Below are 23,204 nucleotides of genomic sequence, written 5' to 3' on the forward strand. Positions count from 1 at the left end.
TTCCAGGGCCCATCCCTTCTCGCATTCCTTTAGGTAAGACTTTGTGTAGGAGTGATATCAGTGGAGAACCTGGTTATGGCTGTTTTCAGAGAGATGCTTTATACAGCCCTTTAAAATGTGGCCCTGGCTGGCAGCTCTAAAGGGTGGGATAGGAAGCTGTAAACAGTAATCCATTTACTGGTCCTTGAATACTGGGGCCCTCTTCAAATGCTGCCTGCACCTTTCCAAGGGATGGGGAAGGCTAAAAGCTTTTTCCCCACCGCAAATGGGATCCTTGGGTATCTGAGGCTGCTTAATCTCCCACATCTCCATACTTATAAATGCCGGTTGGTTCAGACACAGAACATGGCGCTCTGGGGTGTTCTGTTCTATGGGTGGCTTCACACACAATGGCAGCAAGTACATAGGAGGAAACTGGAGGCTCCATACTGCAATGTCTGAACCCGCCCGTCGGCTTCCCTCTGCCAACAGACATTCTCTGTTGGCTGCAACTCTTGGTTGGAAACGTTGCACAGCAGAGGGAACCTAGCATGGCAACTGAATGGGTTGAGCAGAGGGAACCAGCATGGCAACTGAGTGGCATCTGAAGCCAGACATCTCTGGCTTCAGGCGACACAGAAATAGCAGGGCATGGCTGCTTGTACCAGGAGCGTGTGCTTCTCGGGAGCCTCTGGTTCCCCCCTCTTCTTGCTGTCATTACATGTGAAGCCATGTAGCATAAAAACTGAACTTAAAACTTGTTCTGTTTGCTGAATACTCAAAACAAGAGTTTCTTAATGGCTTTCCCTTGGCTTCATTCTACTAGTGGCTTAGATAGGGCCAAAGAAAACAATTGGGAAGACTTCTGTCAAGACCCGGCTGAGCCTCTGCTAGTCCAGCTACATGGACTATAGGCTCACTCCAAAACAAGGTGGCTCTTGTTCTTCTGGTCACACAAGTGTCACATTCTTTGAGAGTTCCCTTTCATGTTTTACTTAAGCTTTCATTTGCTGCTGCTACTTTCTCTAAATGTGTGGTGGTTTTCGGACTAGTGCTAATTGACGTTTGGTTTATTTATTTAAAATATTTCTATACCGCCCAAAACTTGCGTCTCTGGGTGACTTACAATTAAATAAAAATCATGGCGCGGCAGAGCTACTGGCTCTCTCCATTTTGCAGTGTTGACACAATGGTATTTGGTGCACTGCTTTTTTAAAAACTGATGAGACTCCAGGCCTTGGTCATGGGCCAGATGCATCTCTCCCAAGTCTCTTGGGCAAAGTACAGTATTAAAAGGCTTTCCCTTAAATTAAATGGGGTGTGTGTGTGCTGGGGGGGAGGTTCTGGCTCCCTGCTCAGAGGCAAGCAGACATTGCTGCTTCCAGCTGAATTGCAGCCCTTTCCTACAGTTGGGTCTCGTTGCTGTTGCAACGAGATCATCTGTGACTAAAACACTATCTCTGGCATGGAAGCCCTTGTCGATCACAACAGTGCAGTCTTGCTCTGCTGTTGAGATTTAGACAGGAGGTTCTGCAGAGCAGGGGTCTCTTTTCTGTTTGTGCTGCTCTGTAAAGTGCATGGCGTTTCATACTGCGCACATCACTGCAATATATGGCAGTGGAAAACATGAATAAACGGATGCATTCAATTCTCCTTTTCATATCCTAGTCTTGATTACCAAGGCCAGCTATGGGATCTTACCTTCGACAAGGAGACTGTTCATATAGCTCAGTAGAACTCTTGCGCTCAAACTCTTTAGTGCAGGTGGGTGGGTGGTGGTACCACTTTTGTGGATAAATTATTGCACAACTCTGGATTTCTGCTTCATGGTCTACTGTACCAGATGGGGATGACTGCAGAAACCCAGGAGTAAAGCCTTAGCCCCTGCTATGTAATCTGTACCCCCCCCCCCACACACACACCAAAAGAAAGACCTGTGCTGGGGCTTTCATCCTGTATGGGGAAACTGGGCATGGTGGTTTCCAGTATTCTAACTGTTTCTAACATCTGGTTTCCCTTTAATGCTTCCGAGTAGCAGCTACTCCATTCGTCACTCGATAAGTATGCCAGCTATGAGGTAATGTAGCCCAAGTCCTGTGTCTTCTGCAAATCTGAGACCTGCTAAGAATGAACTTGTCTGCTGAATGCATGGTGGGTGGCTTGAGCAGCAGGATCTAGCAAGAGCGAATGGTTGTCCGCCTTTGGATAACGTGACTGAGGGCAAGATTGACGTGCCTCCTTGAAGGGTCTGTGCTTTTGTCCCGTTCACACTTGCACATGGACTGCATGATACCATATTTACCTGAATCCAAGACTGGTTCTCCCCACCCCCCACCCCCAACAATTTCTTTGATGTTAGAAATTAGGGAGTCGTCTTAAATTCAGTCCCCTTCCTTTTGAGCAAATACAGTATTTAACCTCTCCTTTTAAGAGTGGTTTTATTAAATTAAGAATTTAATTCAGAGTCATCTTCTATTTGGGTAAACACGGTACCTTTTTCTGTTTAGCTTGTGAAATGGCAGTTGCAGAATTTGTGGATGCAATACTCATTGATGAAGATGAGCTTACTGGGTGGTCCTTGGCTGGATCATTGGCTCTTAGTTCATACCTGAAAATGCAGCAGTTCACTTGGCAACTGCTGAGCTGGATGAAAGAGAAAAGACCTAAGTGAGGCAAAGAGAAGGGTTTCGAAGTGATTTTTACTAGAGGATTTTAGCCTGGTGTTTGTTCTCTTAGTACAAGATGTTTTTGTTTGTGTATCTTTGTGATTGCTTTTGGACATGTGCCTGTTGGAAGAAAAACAAGGGGATAAATACTAAAATAAGGCTCGAAACAAGTTAGTGTTATGAAATTCCAGTGAAGTTGTGTACACTCTCCCTGAAATGAATGTTAGAGCAGAAATGATGGTTGTGGGGTGCTTAGCTTGTAAAATGGCAGTTGCAGAATTTGTGGATGCAGTACTCATTGATGGAGATGAGCTTACCATTGAGCTTACTCACCAGAAGCAATGAATGTAAAGTGCTGTTAAGATTCTCACTGCAGACTTGGTTGTTTGTATGAAGACTGAGTGCAAGTAACTGATGTGCTATCGTAATTTAATTTCTGGCTTAACCTCTACCAACACCTCCTTTTTTTCTCTTTAAGAAACTCTGCAACTTTCAAGTCCTTTGAAGACCGAGTGGGAACCATAAAGGTAAATTCATTCATTTAAATGCTGAGTGGGCCACTTCTCTGCCAGACTGAATTAAAGGTGGCTTGTCTGTTCTAGAGGGAAACAAACAATAAAAGCACTCTATTATACAGAACTAATAAACAAATGCCGCATTTAACAGATTCAGTAGCCAGTAAGCCATCTACAGACTAAACTGAGTAGATGACCACACGACACACACTGACTCTTACACTGCCAGCATTAACAAAAACCCAAACAGGAGAAACTGTCTGGTGCCTCAAGGTTCATAACCAAGGCACCAGGTCGGAGTGCTACAGCTGGTACAACTGTAGGAATGAACCCCTCTCCAGTAGCTGCCTGCTCCACCTCTGTAGGTCAGGGCAGCTGGTGGAAGGCCTCAGGTCAGGGCTTCTCAACGTGTGGGTCCCCAGATGTTATTGGACTTCAGCTCCCATAATCCCCAGCCCCAGTGTCCTTTGGTTGGGAATTATGGGAGTTGAAGTCTAATTACATCTGGGGACCCACACGTTGAGAAGCCCTGCCTCAGGTGATCCTCCTTTTTGTGGGAGGATCCCACTATAGAATCCCTGTCATTCAGGGTTGGGTCAGCTGCTATTGGAGGTTGAAGTAGGCTTTGCTCTTGCCACAGCAGTGGGCTCAAGGACAATGCTTTGAGTTTCCCCAGAGGCATGCATGGAAACCAAAGTAAAAAGGGGCCAGCTTGGGAGTAGAGGATACACTTTCTCACTCCCTCTGGAGAGCCCAACTGCTAAGAATCGAGCCGGCTCCGACCCGCTGATCCCCATCTTGGTGGTGCTCACTCTAGCACAGTGACTGGTGGCCTTGGATGGGCACTGCTGTGGGCCTACCCCTGCTCCAGATGTGCCTCTGAATGCTGCCTCTGCTCATGGGTTTTCCTTGCTGCTTTGGAGTGGCATGCCTTACACAAAACAGCAAGGGTTATTAGCCAAATAGCAGTCTTTAAGAGAAATCCAGGTATGTGGAGGAACTGGTTGTCTGCAGCTAAACACCATGAGCACTAGCAATGCACCTGGTGTTACTGAATGTCTCCTTGCCCAGCAGGAGCCTAGTCCTAGATTCCAGATGACTTGTCTCTAATGTGTGTTTACAGAAAAGCCTCTGAAAGGGAGGGGTGGCTTTCCTGGCTATATTTTGGGGACAGATAATCTAAGGCTTCCTTTGTACATCTTGAGACATGCTCCATCAGCATGTCTGTTTCCACAGCTCGGCCTCATGAATCCCCTTCTGTGGTGTGTGGAGGCAGGGGCAGTCATTCTCTTCAAATCCGCCTCATTCCCAGCTGCCCCTCTGTTGTCTCTCTTCAGAGAGGTCAAGTTCCCAGCAAGGCACAGTTTCTCTTGCTTGTTCTTGGGCAGCTCTTGGGTCTTGGCCCAGCTCAGGTGGAAAAAGAAATGATGTTTCTGCCAGGCAGTGCACTTAAATGGACCAGAGAGGGCCAGGGGAGATCTGTTGAACTTCACACTTGTGCTTCCCCTCTGTTTTAAAGCATTGCTACTGCCCCTTTAAGGCTCATGGTGTGTTGCAACTACAGAAAGAGACCATCTATTTGTACAGGGGACAACTTGCATTTTTATGATCTGTTCTCCCTCCCCCTCCTTTCTCTTCTTCAGTCCAGAGTGGTGGGCAGCAGAGAGAACAGCGTTGACGAGCTCCACTCCCCCTCGGCATCCGGTGACAAGCCCCCACAGGACAACGCACCTTTCTAAGCTTGCAGTGGGCGACTGCCAGAGCCCTGCCTGCCCCCTTGCTTTTCCCAACATGCAAGACAAAAAAAGCATAAGGGGCCCAGGTTCCACTCTGAAGAGAGAGATCCATCTATCCATATGTAGACAATTCTTTTGCTGCTGGATTCTTCAGGTCCAATAAAGTGAACACACCGGTTTTTGTACACTATATATATATATATATATATATATATTACACTAAAGGCTTCTAGACAGAATGCCTTGCTGCTGTGCTGCCTTCCTGGAAGAGCACCAGCAATGGGGATTCTGCAGGTTTTGGCTCAAACTGCCCTTCTTGGTATCAAAGGCTTGCACCCCTCCACCCCAGGCCCCTCTGTGTGCAGGCAGGAAATGTATCTCTGTAAGCAATGTGGAAAGAGTAGTTATGGGACATGCTCATTGAGCAGGAGACTCAGGGCTCTGATGCTTTGCTCAGTCTCCTGTTGTGTAGCTTGGTGGTTTTCAACTATCGCATCTCCTTCTGCTTGCTGTGCAATCAGGAGCATTTAGGAAAGCTTTGGAAACTCCCAGCCTCCACTTAAGATATATAACCGGGTGTGGTGGACGTGTGTAGATACGTGCTTTTTTTCTTCAGGGCTCCCAGAAAGGCGCCTCTATTTAGCAATTGCCTAGCTTGCTATACTGATTCTCTAGCTTTAAGGAATCTCAAAGTCTCTATCTTTTTTCTTTTTCCCCTTTTTGGAATGCAGTGGACTTCATAACATATTGGCTTTTAGCATTGTTCAAATCTACCTTTTGGATGCTGAAGCCGAAACACAAGCCTTACATCACCACCTGCTTTACTCGTTTATAAGCTTTTTATATCTCAGAAGTGTGAAGAATTTTGTGGCAGGAGGGGCAGAGGGAGGGATTTGAAGCACTGGAGTTCTGCATCATACCATATCACTGCATGGGGATGTGCTGGGTCTTCTGTTCACTTAAGTGGTGCGTGACTGTGCACACCTGCTTGTGTGCGCATGCTCTCTCTCTCTCCTGAGTGTGTGGAACTTGCTCCTCTTCCTTTAGGCATGGTCTTGGTTCCTTAGGAGTTTGTGGAGGCAGCTGCCAGTTTAATTGGCTCAGGTGAGGACTTGCTTATCGGAGCACAGGATCCATTTTGGAAGATCCCTTCTCCCTCTTCCTCTTGGGTTGGTGGTTCTTCCAGGAGGCTCCCTAAATATCTGTATGTTTAACTTGGCAACAAGAAATGCACCCTTACCTTTGTTCACTGCCCTTGTGAAACAAGCCCCAGTGATTTCTCAGTATCTTGGCTCAGTTTGCACTGAAGAGCAGTAGAGTTCCAAAAAGTCTGTTACTTACCATTGTCCTGATGTTTTTAGGCAGAGGTGCCTCTTCATAAACCAAATCTTTCTGTGCCTTAGAGGCTCAGTGGGACTTGAGCGGTGTGCCCCAACTGCATATCCATAAAGCTGTTTCAAGGCATTGGCATCCCAGAAGGCTTCAACCTCTTGTTTGAATATACTCACCCTGGTCCTTCAAGAAGCAAGTTTTGACACTTAAATACTGATTGTAGAGCTTGCCTTGTACCCCAGTGTTGCTGGTGGAGGAAAACCATATACTGGATGATGCAAACCAGGCAAAGTAGATCTAGGAAACGTTCAGGGTGTGAGTGTCATTTACCGGAGTTGATTTGGGTGGAAAGTAGCAGTCAGTGTTGGAAACAGGGGAAACAGTATCAATAGAGGGAGTTGATGCAAAAAGACTGAATTGGCTTCTCCTGTACAGGTGACCATTTGAGAAAATTTTGTCAATAAAACATTCCTTTTGGAAAAGCAGTTTGGCTTGCCTTATTTGGGGTTGTCCAGTTTGCAAATCTGCCTGATTGTTCTTTCCCTTGGGTTATGATGACCCCCCCTTCCCCCTATTGCAAAAGGAAGTTGAAGATACACTTTTGAACTTGTGACTGGAAGGTTACTTCCCATGTGATTACCCTTGTTCAGTGCTTACTCTGCAGTTGCTTTGTACCAACACTGCAAAACAGAAGCTACTGCAGCCCTGGGCAGAAGGCTTTTCTGTTGGAAGCAAAATGGGGTGGGTGGGGGAAGGAAGGTGGGCAAGGGCTGACAGATTGGTGGTGGCATGATGGGGGAAGTTAACCAATGGTGGTAATGACAAGTTGAGGTAGGTATATGGAACATAGGAAGCTGCTATATACTGAGTCAGACCATAGGTCCATCTAGCTCGGTATTGTCTACACAGACTGGCAGTGGCTTCTCCAAAGTTGCAGGCAGGAATCTCTCTCAGCCCTATCTTGGAGATGCTGCCAGGGAGGGAACTTGGAGCCTAGATGCTCTTCCCAGAGTGGCTCCATCCCCTGAGGGGAAGATCTTACAGTGCTCACACTTCTAGTCTCCCATTCATATGCAACCAGGGCAGACCCTGCTTAGCTAAGGGGACAAGTCATGCTTGCTACCACAAGACCAACTCTCTTCCCAGGGCTTGGAGGAGGAAGTGGCCTTACCTAACATATTTATATACAGTCCTTCAGCAGTACCAGGGGATGTACAGAAATAAAACAAGACAGCTTAGCACAAGATGATCAGAAGTTCAAACTCAAGTAAAATTAGGCCAGAGGAGTATAAAAAGCCTGAGAAAATGGGCCCATCTTGGTTTGGAACTTAAAGCAGAGAAGGCACCAGCTGAGCCTGCTTGGCAAAACTGCTCTTCCTGGCGGCTGCTCCTGCTCTTCTGAGAAAGGACCCATGTGCAGTGCTGATGGGAGTAAGAGAGAGAGAGAGGCTCTTTCATGGGAACACCCCAAGGTACCTACCATGGCCCCTTTAAAGGCTAAGACAGGAGTGGTGGTTCCTTCAGGCAGCAGATTTTTGGGGCTCCTGCAGGATTGGAAAAGTCAGATGTGCAAGCAGGGTGGCATTTGGTCCCCTGCCTTGGGCACACAGAGGTTTTGAGCAGCCACTGGGTCAATAAATCTCTGCAAAAGCTTACACTAGCCTCCACTTTGTCATAGGCATGAAGCATTATCTGTGGTTAGAAGTATCTTAACTGTCTGCTGTTGCCAATTACTTTGTTGAACGATTATTGTTACTCGTAAACAGTTGAGCTTTGCATAGCTGTGTCAGACTACCTGTCCCTCTTACATTTAATGGCCTTCTGGCTCTGCTGTTTATATTTTTTTTCCTTGGCACCTTTTGTGTCTAATATAACTTGTCCACTGAAGGCTACACTTAATGCAGCAGGCAAAGTGGACTCCTGTCTCTGGAAGCTTCTGCCACAATACATCTGTTTAGACTCTTGGGATGGTGGCTTTTTTTAGTTGCAGTAAAGTAAGCACAGTTGCCCCCCTGGAGACTTGCCATTTCATTGGAATGGAATTTTGAGCCATGTATCCCAAGTTCTTGTAGCCACCTTAATGGCGCAGTGGGGAAATGATTTGACTAGTGAGCCAGAGGTTGCCAGTTCAAATCCACGCTGGTATGTTTCCCAAACCTATATCAGGCAGCAGTGATATAGGAAGATGCTGAAAGGCATCTCACACTCTGTGGGAGATGGCAATGGTAAACCCTTTCTGTATTCTACCAAAGACAACCACAGGGCTCTGTGGTCGCCAGGAGTCGACACTGACTCTACGGCATGCTTTACCTTTATCCAAGTTCTTAAGGGAACTTTGGGGGGCTGGCAAACAGAACTTATTTGTATCTTAATCACAAGAGTTGGTGCTGAGGGGGCTGCCCAAGATGGTGTACAATGACCAGTGGATGAAAACTCATTAATACTGTGATATAGGAAGCAAAGGAATGTGTTATTGCTTACAAAATATGGAAGATGTTAGAAGAAAGCAGAGGGGCTAAAACTGTTGGTTTTGCACAACTGCTCAGCCAGCTGTTTTGCAAGGTACTAACAGTAATTGGGGCAAGAATGGGGATCATGAGGGATGCACAGCTAGTCAAGCTAGAGGCAAAAGTTCTGTCTTGCCAGTTACAAGATCAGCTAACTTGCTTTTAAGTGCACAAGTTCCCCTCAGAAAAACAAAAGCTCATAATGAGCACCAAATAGCATCAGACTAGTAAACAGTTAGTTAATTTAGCCATTGCAGCTTGTTACAGGCAAATGGTTGTGATCCAGAAGATATCAAACCTGTGAATACAGGGGATGGAGAGGATAGCTAACTCTTGTGGGTCCAGAGAAAGTGTCAAATGGATACAGAGAAGCCACCTGTGGATCTGGAGGAATCTAAAGCAATGGCTGTAAAAGTCCAATCACAAATGGTGTGTTGAATAAAGGCACTATCTCTCCCCCCCAGTTTGCATCCAAAGGGATTTCTATCACAAAATAAAAACAAAGTTTAAATCCAACATATCAGTTCAACATCACAATTTAGTTTCCAGTTTCAGCGTCTCTCCTTAACCGCACACACGCTTCGCTTCTTAAAGTACCTGTATTGTTCTTCCTTACTATGCTTCGCTGCCTCCTGCTAGTGAAGGTCAAGGGATGTGCTTCTCAAAGGGTTGTGGGGTGGTATTCCTGGTGCATGGTGCACACACGTCTTGCAGGGAGGCCTGATCAAACTCTGCCTGGGAACCCTAGCTCTTGTCTCTTGCAGTCGAGATGCCCTGAGGCCTGGTGGGGTAGTGATGGGGTAAATGGGAGATCCTGCGTCTCTGTATCCCAGCAGCACCGCCACCTCCTCGTGTTTCCCTGTTATCCACAGTAGGCAAACACTTGCTGAATAAGATGTATTATCATCATCGTTCCGTGGGTCTTGCTTGTTATGATCCTAATGCTGCACCTTCAGTATTGGTTGTATGTTCACATGGCAGCCACTCCAGTGTTCCTCCTCCTTCCTTGGACTGAGATTTGTCTGTCACCTTGTATGGTCTTGAGGACAAATAGATGCTTGTGGGAGTCTCTGTTTCAGGCTTAGAAGTGCTAATGTATCTCTGGGTGTACCTTGATCCGACTGCCTGTCAACCAAGGGGCAGTGTTGTGTTGTCTCAGCACTGGAAGTGACAGCCCAACTAATGCAGTTGATTGGTAGTGGGCCAGGCTAGACAAAAACTTCCTCACTCAGCTCAGTCCACTCATGGAACTTGCTACTGTAAGAGGTGATCATGGACACCAATCTAGATTTTTTAAAAAAAAAAAATTAAAAAAAAAATTGGAGAAATTTATGAAGGAGAAATCCATCAACAACTGTTACTCATGGTGGCAATATAGAACTTCCATGTTCAGATGCTGTATAGCCCTGAATGCCATGCTGTTGACCATAACAGGAAGGACAGGTCTTTCATGTCCTGTGTGTATGCCCAAGTGGCTTACTGCAGGTGCCAAGGGTATAATAAACTAGCCCAAGGCTCCTAACCTTGGCTGCCTAGCTGCACAAATATAACTCCCATCATCCTCAGCCACAATGCCCAAAGCCTGAGGCAGATGGTAGTGCAGTTACATCAGCACCCAGGGTTAGGAACCGTTGGCTTTGTGATCTGATCTCCAGGGCAGTTCTTGTGTCCTCAATGTGATTACGAGAGAGAAAGAGAGAGAATGCATGCGTGCGTGCATATGCACATGCGGGATGGAAAACACTGATCAGAGACATGAAGAAATCACATAGCCTCATCCAGACATCATGAAATGGAGGTTGTACTTGAGTACAGCCCGGGGGGGGGGGGGGCGCGCACAAAGGCCCAGCCCCAACGTTTTGCTCACCCCTCTACACGGCACTGCACACAGACACTGTGGCATTATTCTGAAGAAGCTGATACTGCCTCCATGATGGGGGCTGCTGCTGTGATTGAGAAGCTGCCTGCTCACAAACTACTACCCCATCACAGATACGGCATTCACTTATTCCAGGCCTGCTCTACTTAGGCCCCCTCAGCTGTTTTGGGGCTATAACTCCCATAATCCCCAGCCACAGTGGCCAATAGCCAGGGATTATGGGAGTTGTAGGCCAACATCTGCAGGAGAACCAAAGTTGAGCAGCCCTGATATTCTGAGGAACATTGCAGTATCTGTGAGGGGCGTGGTGAAGGCAGGTGAGTGACAAGCCGGCCAAACAGCCTACTTGCTTTCACACTGGTAAGCATGTACTTGCTATGTTTAAAATGTCTGAAGAAGGCTGTGGTCCTTGTGATTTTGGTCTTGGCTAGGGCTATATAGATTCTCACTACTTTTCTGTCTCCCTCTTTACTTTGGCTGGGGAGGGGGGAAGAATCCAAATTCCTGGATGTTTGGGAGGGACTAGGCAAAAAGAGAAGAAAAAAATAATGTCCCCATTGCAGAATCTGAGGGGAGTGTGTGCGCACGCCAGGTACTTGACTGCTTCTCTCCCATGTTTATAACTGCCTACATCAAAACTGGGTAGTTGAATGTGTGAGGCAGTCTGTATCCAAATCAGACCACTGGTCCATCGAGCTTGGGTTTGGCTCCAGAGAGGGATCTTTCCCAATTCTTCCTGGAGCTTCCAGTGTCCGAACCCAAGATATTCTGCAAGCAAAGCAGCCTGTCTCACATATGCACAAGGACAGGGGAAAGTGACTTAACAGTATCTCTCAGGATTGGAAGGTTTGTTTATTACCAGATTTTAATCCACAAGTACTTCAATTGCCTAGCATCATTGATTGCTTAACAAACAATCCATGCTCTAAAACAGCCACAAATGCAAAAAGAAAGCAGACCGGAACAAAAACACACCCTGAGGGAGCAAAGACATTCAAACTGGTCAGGACAAACTTATTCTGCTCAAACAGAAGAGCCTCTCACTTTCAAGGGAAAAGCAGGGAAGGGCCTGGACGAATCTCCCAGGGCATATTCAGGTGGCGGTAAGTAACACAAAATGCCTGCCTCATTGACATTATTAGATTGGCAGAATTGTATGGGAGAAGACAGTCCTCTAGGTTTCCTGGTTCCAAGCACATTTGGTTTTAAAATAACCTGTACTTGGAAGCGGACCAGGGCCCAGTGAAGTTGATACAGGAGTAATCTGCTCTAGAAGTACCATGCCACTGTAGCATGTACCTCTGAGGAGTTATTCGCACATGGCTTCATGCTTTGGGGTCAATGTTGAGCGAAGCTACCTCAAGGACACTCGTGGCATTGAGGGAAGCAGCCCCTCCCCTTGGATTTTGTTTTGAAACAAGTTTACAAGGCATGCTCCGTGTTTTCCTTCTAGCCAATGCAGGGGGAGGAGAGAGTGAGAGCTTTACATCCCTCTCATCATGCTAATAATTCTACATCAGTGCTTCTCCCTACTTGCTCTGGTGTTTTCAGAAAAAATAGCTTAAAATAAGCATTTGTTAGAATCCAGAAATATGTCCAGATAAGCTAGAATTCACATCTCAAAGCCCGATTTGTGTGTGGAGTGGGTCCAAGAATCTCGAAGGGACTTTGGAGTAAGTTTGGCTGGTGTGGTGTATGAACGCATACACTCTCTCCCAAGGGAGATTTAGGGTAGAAGCCCTTGTGTGTAAAGCCTCCAGCTGAAGTTTCCAAAGGCAGCTGTCCAGAGACCATTTTGTAGCCCACTAGTCCTGATGCCACTCAGGTGTGATTGTGGTCAGATCTGCCCTCTCCAGAAATTGATTCTGTTGCTACAGCAACCCCAGATGGACAAAGGCCTGCCTAAAGAAATGTCCTTTTGACTGGGCTGATCTGGCGTTACATTGTTCTCAGGAGCTGGTGAAATTGCAACCTGGAGTGTTGAAAGAGCAAAGATAAGATTCTTTCAAAAGGAGATTAAAAACTGGAGGAACTACTAGAAGGGCAAGAATCTTGCTTGGAAGAAGAGAAACACGTGGCTCACATAACGTTTTGAGGTTTCCCACCTTATGAGAAAATGTTTTCTTGCAATAGGAGTTTTCTTGGAGGAAGGAGAACTTCTATTTCTGCTCACCAGAAAGTCATCAAACCAGGCCAATTCTTTCCATTTAAAGGGCCACATCCTAGGTTTACATCCGCTGGCTGGCAATCTCAATATCTGTGGCTCTCTGTGCCCTCCTCTTTTCCTACATCCATCTGTTCCTAGAGCCAATTGTACCATATCTCCATTCCTTATCTGTTCCACTGCTGGGGACTTGCTGCAGTGGTGGAAGAGGGCCAAACACTGGTGTTTGAGTGCCTCCTGGAATATCAGATTTCCAATAGATGAGGGTCCTGATTAGCAACTTTTCATGTTTAGCAGAATTTTGAGTGAGTTTCCCCCCATATTGTACCACCTTCAGCTGTATTAGTATGAGGGTCTGCATACTTAAGGCTTCCCCATGGAGGCAGACCAACTAACAGGCCAGCTCCAGGTTCAAGGGGGTTCTCAGCAAGGTGCCCGCCCTCTGGCAGGATTCCTCCTACATGGGTGGGCTCCCCTCCCCTTGTGGCAACAGACATGGGTTTTTCTCCTCCTCGGAGGTCCAGCAGCAGGAACAGCCATCTTCTGGATGCACCTGCTGTCTTCTGGAGCACCCTAAAGAGGGCTCACCTGAACACCTGAGATCCCATCTTTTTGCCCAAGCTTTCTCAGCTTTCTAAATTTTTTGGGTTTTAATCTCTGGTTTATTTTTAAATCATTAAATTGTTTAAAGTTTTTTGTATATGTTTTAAACTGGTTTTATGCTATTGTAAACCGCCCAGAGATGAAAGTTTGGGGTGGTGTACAAATTTGATAGATAGATTTTCTCTCCCCACCTCCCCATGTCTAAAGCAGAAGCCACTAGGGATGTGCACGGAACTGGCTCCCTTCAAGCCAAAGATGGGGTGGGTGTGGCTTTAAGGACGGGGGAGGGTGCGCTTCCCCCCTCCCCCACGCTTCTCCCTCCAGCGCTCTGTGTATAAATAGTTCGGTGGGCTGGCATCATACTACCTTGCTGCCCCATTGTTTTCCTGACAAAAAGTGACCGTAAGTGCTGTGCACACGTGTCTCTGTGTATGTGTGTTGCAGGTGGGTGGTGCCTGTCGTGCATGCGACACGTGCCTGCCTGCAACATGCATCCAACACTTCTGATCACTTCCAGTGAGGAAAACAATGGGGCGGCAAGGAGGTACGCTGCTGCCCTGCCTAACTATTTATACACAGAGAGCCAGAGGGGGTGGCATGGCGGGGTTGGTGGTAGGTAAGTGCACCCTCCCCTGTCCTTAAAGCCATCCCCCCCTGCATTTGAACCGGTTCAAATGCAGGGTTCCAAACCTGTTTGGTGTTCTAAGAACAGAACGCCATCGCCGAACAGGTTTGTGCACATCCCTAGTGGTCACAGCTGGTGCAGGTCTCAGTCATGTTCAGCTGCCAGGCGTGGCGTGGCGACCATACCACCCAGGACAGGCTAAAGAGGATTTGGGGTCCCCCGGGGGTGTGGAGGCTCTGGACCTCCGCCCGGAAGGGCAAGGGCAAGGGCACCTCCGAGTTCAATGACCAATGAATGTGACTCTTGTGCTGCAGTGCAAATGTGAATTAGCTGCACTTGAAAGAGAACTTTTTGCAGAGTCCTTCCCAGCATTTTATTTGTGTAAGGTTATTTTCACCCCTGCTTTTCACACTAATTTTTCAAAGCAACTTAAATTAAAAAAGAACATATGCTAATAGAATTACAATGCAATTTTAAAAATGGAAAACACTCAAAAGTGCATATTTGCATTAAAACCCCGTGGCTTTTGGGCAGTGTTGGGGGATGGGATGTTTGAAGACAGACAGGCCATGCTGCTTGTGCCCACGGAATGTCATTGTATTCTACCCAGTATCTTTTATGTTTTGTTGCTTGGAAGGTTCTGTAGAGAGTGTGTATGGGGTGGGGGAGTCAGAAAGGGGAAGGAAGAAGAGGAGGAAACGGAGTTTCTGAACAAATGCAATTTAAATCTATATTAATATAGTTAAATCTATATACAGATACAATTGCTTTATGTTTGTGAGGGAAGCAGCTATAAAACAGGCGCATCCCATTTTTGAATTATTTTCACAAGTAATGCATTATATAATTTGTCAGATAATTATCTTAATGTATCCCATCTCTACCTATCCATATGCACAATTCATAATTTTTGCTTTAGATATACCATCCCCTGAATGCAATGACTTGCAATAGTTCTCGCAGTTACTTTGTGAGAAGTCGAGATACAGATTGCAACAATGCCCTTTCTACAGAGTGTAAAGAGATTAGTTTATATATATATGAAACAACTGTGGGGGTGGAAGAGACAGAGAGAGCCAGCACAAAGTCATGAAGAGAACTGCCAACAAATTATCCTACAGAGCTCCCTGGTGGTCTAGTGGTTAGGATTCGGCGCTCTCACCGCCGCGGCCCGGGTTCGATTCCCGGTCAGGGAAGTTTCTCTTTCTTTGGTTTTCAGAAGGGAATGCGTGGCATTTTAGCTCTTAATTCCCAGTTTTTCACACCTTGCACACGGTAATGTTCAGACATGAGAGGCTGCCCTTTCTCTGATGCACACAGTTCCTACGGGAGGACGCTACTGGCAGGCTGCACCTTTCAGCTGGGACTTTTTGTGTGCAGCAAGTAAGAGGTTTGCACCGACGAGGCTGGAGCGCGCTCTTAACGCGAAAGGCCACCCGTGCGAGCCTCTGCATCGCCTCGTCGCGAGCCTAGGCACCCTTTCCGGGAAGAAAGCCCCTCTGAACTCATCGGAACTTACTCCTGAGTAAACATGCCGAGGCTCCCGAGGCGAGACAGCAAGAAGCGTTGCCAGGCCTGGCTTGTGAAGATCAGAACCGCATATAGACTAAGCCACCCCCTAGTCTATGTCGAGGAGGGAATCCCTTTCCGGAGGTGGAGGGGGGGCGAGATGGTGAGCAAACGCCCCGCTCCGGAAAGCAGCCGCAGGAGAGGGGCGTTTCAAGGGGCAGGCAGCGCAGCGCCCCCTGGTAAGAGGAACCAAGACATTTCCCCACTTCGGTTGGCGCAGAGACGCCCGAGGAGGAAACCCTCGGAGAAGCGACGCACGCCTCGCCCGCCCCCGCTCCTCCAGGAAAGAGGAGCCGCCGCCGGGCCAGGACTGGGCAGAACAGCAGAGCCCTCCCGCCTTCCTCCTAGGGCAGCAAAGCCGGGGGCGTGCGTGTGTGTGTGCATGCAAGAGACACACGGCGGGTAGCCAAGAGCTCTGTGGCACCCGAAAGCCTTGCTCGTGGCAGCAGGCTGTGCCTTCGTTCCTACCTAGATATGGTTGGTTGGGCCGTCGCGTCGGTGTCGACAGATATACACCATGCATATACACACAGTTACACGAACACACGCTGTACATGGGCGTCTGGAGTGTGTGTCGGGGCGGCGGTTGGGAGAGCTCCCCGCTCCCTCTAGAGAAAGTCACGCCCGGGAGAAAGTCCTGCGGAAGCCCAAGCACTCTGACACACGTACTGTATACACAGGTGTGGATATACACACGTAAGTCCAGTTCAGATTGTATTATGCTGCTGTATGATATATCTCCACACTCGTACATGTTTTTGTGTGAATGACTGTACAGGGGGGCCTTCAAATGAATGGTAGACTGGAGGAAGAGTACTGCTGTGCCTGCGTTCGACATAACATGTGAATGACTGTACCTCTGCACAGATCTGTACAGAGCTGTGTACTCTACACTTGTTGTACAAGTGTTGAACTTGACGTGTGAACGGGTCTACAGAAATATATGCACCCACATGCCTACACATATATAGATTTATGCACGCACACGCAGAGATGCACGGACACACAGAGACAGCCGCGTCTTGCAAGATCAAGGGGCGGCCCTTCTGCGGGCACGCCACGCTCGTTCCCCTTCGAAGGAGTCCGAGACGACGGCCTGGATCCCCCCGGAGAACCCCCGTAAGACTCGCGGCTTCCCCGAGACAGACAGCCGTCACCCGCCTCAGTGCTGCTGCATTTCTGCCCCCGCCCTCTTCCTCCCTTCCGCCAATCAGGGACTGCTGACCGACGCGCGAATGCGCGCGGGCGCGCCTGCCTCACATACTCCTCCCCCCGCAGTTGCCTGCGCCAGCACGGGAGCGTGCGCGCGGGCCCAGTCATCCCTTGGAAAGCTGCTGCTGCCGGGTCTGGATGGAGCGTGCCGCCGCCGCCGCCGCCACCTCCTCCTCCTCGTCGTGAGCGCGCGCGCGCAAGTGCGCGCGCAGTCCCGGTACCTGCTCGCTCCCTTCGGCGGTGGCGGCGGCGTCTGTGCCTCCTGCCTCCCTTGCCTCCTTCACGCCGGCCGGCCGGCTTCCTCTCCCTCCCCTTCCAGGCCCGCGCTTCGCTCCAGGCCGTGGGAGCGGCGCAGGAGACTCCCCGTCCCGCCCCGAGGCGGCTCCGGCAGCAGGTGAGGAGGAGGGCTGGCCCGGACTGCTCCCGCCGCCCGGCTGGCCGAGAGGGCGAGGCGGAGGCCCAGGAGGCCCAGGCGCCCGCGACGCCGGCTGCGGGGAGGGTGGGGCGCGGGGGCGGGAGTGACGTAGCCCCTGAGCGGCGGGGGGGGGGGGCCGAGAAAATGGAGGGGGGCGTCGGGCTCTGGCAGGACCAGGTGCATGGAGGTGGGTGGGTCAGGGGTTCGTGTGAGGCTGTGGGAAGAACTGGGGTACGGACGGTAGTGGGGGGTGGAGGCGAAATAAAAGGGGTGGGAGCCGGGGAATCTCTTGGCTTCCTCCCTGCATGACATAACATCTCTCCCCCCCCCCGCCCCGCTTTCCCATCACCCGTTTTGGCTGGGCCAGGTAGGTGACCCTGTTAACGCCATTAGAGATTGGCAAAAAAGAAGGTATTGAGTAATGGGAAGAGGAGGAGATGTGTGTGTGTGGGGGTCCTCTGGTGCAGCTTCCCTCCCCCCTTTTTTTGGTAAATTATAATCTGGTATTGCAACGGTGGTTCCTGGGGGCTGTTCTTGGAAACCTTTGAAGGAAGGATGGGGGATTCCCTGGACTGGATGTGGGGAGGGGGGGGGGGAATGCCATTGTCATATAAGGGTGTGCTGGTGTTCTCTCATGTAGTTCAAGGTAATTCTGTAAGATTAAGGGTCCCTGGTGATTTTAACAGGGCTTATATTTGGCACTGTGGCGTGTTTGCTGTGGTTCATGACGACAAAAGGAATTATTAACATCTCAGAATATTGCACACTTGAATGTTACGATGTGATGTGTTAACCGCATCCCTGAGACGAATCCCAGACTGTTCATCACCTAGGTTCAATCTGTGTTCTCTCCTGTCTGGAGGACATTGAATCTTTGGCAGACCCCAGGGACAGTTCTGTAAAGTGAAGCTGGATGAATTGAGCTAGAATGATGAGCTTGAGACACACTTTATGCTCCCTTTTATTCTTTATCGATATTTTGCAATTATAGGCATGGTAGCACAATGCTGAGAATGTTACATTGCTGGTGGTGGAACTGGTTCTGCTCCTGAGGAGAAGGCAGAAGCCATCCATGCCGGATGCTGGCGCTGTGTGACACACAACAGCCTATGTAGCATTCGTATCTTGCCTGCTTTTTCATCCAGTGAAGTATCAGTTTGCAGTTAATGTGTACTGCTGGATTTTGCTGTTGGTCTCTGCATTTTGTGCTGCCTCTCTGACTGCAAGCTATGTAATATACTGTAATGTGTATTCAAGGGTAAGAGACAGTACATCACTTTGAACCAGTGTGAAATGAATTCTGCCTTATCAGTTCAAGCTGTTTTATTGCTGTGATTTTCTCCTTGGGCTCTGAAAAGGTGAGGTTGCCTTTCACTTATATTACACAGCAGTTGGTCGCTGAAGCAAAGCTTTGTAAAACAGAGCCAGACTGGTCATCCAGTGAACTGTGACAACATCTTAGCCACCTCATTAAAGAAATTAAGCTGTGATTGGGATGAAGATCAGAAGGGAGCTGAAGGCTGTATTCCTTAAGTAGAGGTTGCTGCAGGGCTGTAGTGTTCAACCATTTCAAACTTGGGACCCACCTTTAACTCCAGCGTTGAATATGGGGCTTGATTTTATTGACTCTCGCTTTTATGCCCTTATGCTTATGTATTCTCTTTTTCTTACAAAAATTAAATAACCCTCACACTCACTTAGTGGTGCTGGTAGGAGCCACCGCCCCCCTCCCCAAAGGATGGGATATATTCCGATTGTGGGTCTCAGTCCACATTCATAGGACAATGCTGTCAAGCAACAAATCTGATAGCAACCTTATTGCTACGGTGCCATGATTAATTTGTTTTACAGGTTATCACACAATTCAGTTAACAAATGGTTCATCACATTCTTAATTTGCTCTGTTCCTACTGAAAGAGGAGATGAAGTGCCATCGCTAATTACTGGACTCTGCAGACCTCACCCATATCCTTTTTGTGGGAGAGAGGGGAAGGTTTCCTAGCAAATGTATTGCTGGCAAATCCCTGGGTTCCAAAAGAAGCCCCCCACCCCCACACACCACAGTTCCTTAATGCCTTGGTCAGCCTTCCAGCAGTTTAAACAGCTGCTGGGGCCTGACAAGCAGAGGGTTATCAAGTCTGGTTCATTTCTGCTTCTGGAGTCTGGAATATCCATTCTTTTCCAGGTCTTTGTGATTCTCCACCCTGGTTAGGCTCAAATAATCTGATCCTTCTGCCTACTACTGTTCTCTATCCAGTTACTTGTATTGTCTGACTGGTATCTACAAATAAGCTATGTGGGGTATCTCTCCCCCCCACCCCTTGTGTCCAGATTTTTTGTTTTTCTGCAGATCTTGTCTGAGATCCAGTATCTGTCACCTCAACTGTTTCACTCTCACAATTGACTGTCAAATCTCTCTCCCTCCTCACTTTGAAACTCCTGGGTTTGCATTAACTAGGTATGCTCAGAATTCAGTAGACATAGCTGTGGTGATTAGCCTTTTATGGAGGGACTCCTGGTCTTTTTTAAATGATTTTAGCGCAGGGGGCGGGGAGATTTCTACACTTCTGTGGATGTAGTTTTCATTTGAATTCTGAACTAAGTCTGCACAACCACAGCAAATGTTGTAATGTTGCATCTTTACATAACCTGGCATGTTTGGAAATAGGAAATCAGTTTGGTAAAAGAAAACCTGCAAAATTGTGGTATGTATTTCCTTAGCTTTATATGCCTTTTGATTTTTTTTTTTTAATGAAAGAGTTTATTTTTTAGTTGTGCCGGGATTGCAGAATAGGTTCCTGTTGATGTCTGCTATTCATATGGGCAGAGTTCTTTGCATTGTTCAGTTGCTGTTGCCAAGTTAATTAGTTGCCTTACTACCAAGCGCTCTGTATAGCCAGACTTTGTCTTGTTAACTGATGCTATTCTAGAAATTAAAGGCTCTCGTGCTGGCTTGTAGTATCCTCCTTCATGCTATATGTAATCTATGGACAAATAGAATTCCGGGAACTAGACCATGCCAATTTTCCTGCCTGTGTGACAGCAGCAAAGTGTGTGTTTGTATAGACTGTATATGTTCAATGGGAAGTGTATGCATGTCAGCCCACCCCCAATATGTATTGGAGTGTGTGAATTAATTGACTTCAACTGACAGACAAAAGCTGTGCAGCTTTTACTTGGAAAAATGGTAAGCAAGAAGATCCCACATCTTCCCTGCTTAAGATAGAGCTAGAAGTTATGAGGGCAACACAACAGGGTCCTCAGCCTGTGTTTCTCTTCTAATGCTAATGTGAGGATAGAGGGGTCATTTGAAAGGGAACAATCAGTTGTGCAGGAAGAAGGTGCTTAATGTTCTCCTGCTCACTGATCTTGCCTTCCAAGGAAGTTTTTAGTTTGTGTCTTTTCTTAGCTGGGCTCCAAAACTGGAAGTAAGCCTTAAAGTTAGGGTAATGTTGTGCGGTAGAGTCAGTGTCTGAGAGAAAATTAGCCCCAGGGGAGAACTTGTGGGCAGGAAGAGGATTAAACTTGCCTTCCACCCACAACACTCCAGATTTCTGTTTCTGCAAATGTGGGTTTGGGAACACAGGCACTTGTAGTGTTAACATCTAGTTTTGTTCTTATGCAGCTTGTTCAGCTGCTAGCCTGCTCATGTAGTTAGAAACCATTCCCTAAAGTTCAGCCAAATCTACCTTCCTTTGATTTAAGCTCATTGCTGCTGATCCTATCTTTCTGGTAACATCCTTTTAAATATCTGAAAATTGTTGATATGTTTCCTTTTAATCTTCTTTTCTCCTGGCTAAAAATAACCAGTTCCTTCAGCCTTTCCTCATATGACTTGTCTTCTGGAGCTTTTATCATGCATGTAACTGTTCTCTAAACAAATTTAAGTTTTTCACTATCCTTCATGAAATGTGGCACCCAATCAAGATGTAGGTTTTTTTTAAAGGAGGTCCAAGAAGAAAGGTGGTATTGCTTCCTGATTTGTACATATGACGCTTCCCTTAATACAAGTTGTGGTGATGGCTGCCTTTTGTCTCTTTCGTATTAGGTCATGTTAATTTTATTGAATAGTTCTGGAGAATACTTGCATTGTGACTAACTTAATAACTCTGTAAACTATCTTAATAAATTAGCTTCATTAGTATGTATGTATGTACATTAGTATAGAACTGTGTGAGGGGAGTTACTTACCAGTCTACATTGAGTTCCTTATTGATACAGCAAATATCTTCTGGATAGTTGTCGTCAGAGCAAACAAGTGATCAAAAAAGGGTTACAGAAGATTACTAATAATTTATTTTGTTACATATAAATATCCTTATGCTCTTGAGTGAATCACCTTGCTTTCTTTAGCTCTATGCAAATGTGACTAGACTTGCTATGTAGATTCACACTACAGTTTTAAAAATAGCATAAAGATTCACTGGTATGTGCCTGGTGAAAGTTTTAAAAAGCACTGAAATCCAACTGCAGGCTATTCACACAGATGTTGACAATATCACACGTGAAGGCTTGCCAGTTCTTGCAGGCATGTGAATAGTGGGGTGGGGACTAGATGTGACAGTGACCAGCATATGCTGCTAAAAGTGGTCGTCCCATGTTGTGTTTCCTCTCCTCGCTGCATATCTGCATGCATAATACATGTTACGGGGTAAGGAGGGCAGAGGCGTAACTAGGGAAAAAGGCGCCTGGGGCAAGAACTGAAATTGCGCCCCCCCGCCACGCCCCCCACACCCCCCCAACATACATCTGACTGACACACATGTTTCAGAAAACTTTTATTTTAAAAATTTAAAAAATTACAAAAATTACCAAAAATTTCAAAATGCACTACATACTTTTCCTCACAACAACCCTGTGAAGTTGGCTTGTATCTCAAACATCAGAATTATGATGCAATGATGATACATACTACATTATACTTAGGTTTTTCCTCACAACAACCCTGTGAAGTTGGCTTGTATCTCAAACATCAGAATTATGATGCAATGATGATTAGTATGATTATGATGCCCCTCCCTCATGCCCTGGTTCTGTTCCTGACTTTCCCTTGTGAGTGACTGTATTTTAACAAAACGAAAACCAAGGACTCCAAAGTAATTCGAGGGACTAGGGTGATAGTGCTAAAGACTCCTTATTCTCCCGCTGTTAAAGAAAGACTCCCCTTTTCCAAAACCGCGCGCTATTTACACCAGAAAAGGTTTCACATGGAGGGGGAAGCATTTATGCATTTATGCTTTGTTTTATGTTACGATTTCAAAGTTAGAAAAACTATAAAAGGGCCATTTTAGAGAAGATATGCACTGCCTTAGTTGCAAATCCTGCTTTTTTGAGATTCCCTGCAATTGAATAAAGCGATAATATACACCTTTGCTATTTAAATTGGTTGGAGAGTATTTATGACAATAAAAAATGAAATGGCATTTCAGATGCAACATTGGTTGCCTAAGACCACTCAGATTTAACTAATCTTCATCACATTGACAAAAAGAGCAATTAAAATTAAAATCCATGACTAAAACCAAACCACTTTGGGGTTGTTTTTAATGAAAGGTGGTATATAAATTTAACAATAAATGTTTAGAAGTATATACTTTCACCCCCTGCCCAACCTACAATTAATTCCAGCTTATTTTCAAAGGGCTTCAAGTTTTATTTACAAATTGCTTGGCAGCACCAATGTTTAAGTAATCGCTAATTGCTCCTAATGATAGTTTTACTTATTGTTAAATTTATATACCACCTTTCATTAAAACATTCTCTGTTCATCTGATTTTCAGTCTGGTTAATTAAATCGGTGGAGGTTTAGACTTTCCTGATGGGCTGAAACAGCTAATACATTTTGATGATGACATATAATTAAATTAGCTTGCATTACATAGTGAAAAAGTCCAGGAAGGGAGAGATGGGGGGATGTGGAACCCAAGGTTCCACATCCCCCCATCTCCCCCTCCCTGAACCTTTTCATTTAAAACGTGGTTAGATTATAGGGGAGGAAGGAC

General features: G+C 46.7%; 2 protein-coding genes and 1 non-coding gene across 17 annotated transcripts in view; all 3 read left to right on the plus strand.

The window, feature by feature from the left end:
• The window catches only part of TPD52L2 (TPD52 like 2), a 52,895-nt gene extending 47,814 nt beyond the window's left edge, over window positions 1-5,081 (plus strand). For 10 of the 13 annotated variants that reach the window (XM_053246136.1, XM_053246141.1, XM_053246138.1 and 7 more), the window contains 4 exons: window positions 7-33; window positions 2,015-2,056; window positions 3,124-3,172; window positions 4,804-5,081. In XM_053246136.1, the coding sequence (XP_053102111.1) occupies window positions 7-33; window positions 2,015-2,056; window positions 3,124-3,172; window positions 4,804-4,899 (214 nt within the window). In that variant the 3' untranslated portion in view covers window positions 4,900-5,081. The remainder of the gene's footprint in view (window positions 1-6; window positions 34-2,014; window positions 2,057-3,123; window positions 3,173-4,803) is intronic. The other 3 variants (XM_053246142.1, XM_053246144.1, XM_053246152.1) reach the window with 1 other exon arrangement.
• A 10,049-nt stretch (window positions 5,082-15,130) lies between these two features.
• Window positions 15,131-15,202, plus strand: TRNAE-CUC (transfer RNA glutamic acid (anticodon CUC)). The gene has a single exon. It is a non-coding gene; the product is annotated as a tRNA-Glu (tRNA).
• Window positions 15,203-16,873: 1,671 nt separating this feature from the next.
• Window positions 16,874-23,204, plus strand: part of DNAJC5 (DnaJ heat shock protein family (Hsp40) member C5) — a 71,763-nt gene continuing 65,432 nt past the window's right edge. Inside the window, exon 1 of one of the 3 annotated variants that reach the window (XM_053245355.1) lies at window positions 16,874-17,181. The gene's annotated coding sequence lies outside the window, so the exon portion shown is untranslated. The remainder of the gene's footprint in view (window positions 17,182-23,204) is intronic. The other 2 variants (XM_053245352.1, XM_053245351.1) reach the window with 2 other exon arrangements.

The sequence above is a fragment of the Hemicordylus capensis genome, chromosome 4 (genome assembly GCF_027244095.1).
Source record: "Hemicordylus capensis ecotype Gifberg chromosome 4, rHemCap1.1.pri, whole genome shotgun sequence".
Classification (NCBI taxonomy): domain Eukaryota; kingdom Metazoa; phylum Chordata; class Lepidosauria; order Squamata; family Cordylidae; genus Hemicordylus; species Hemicordylus capensis.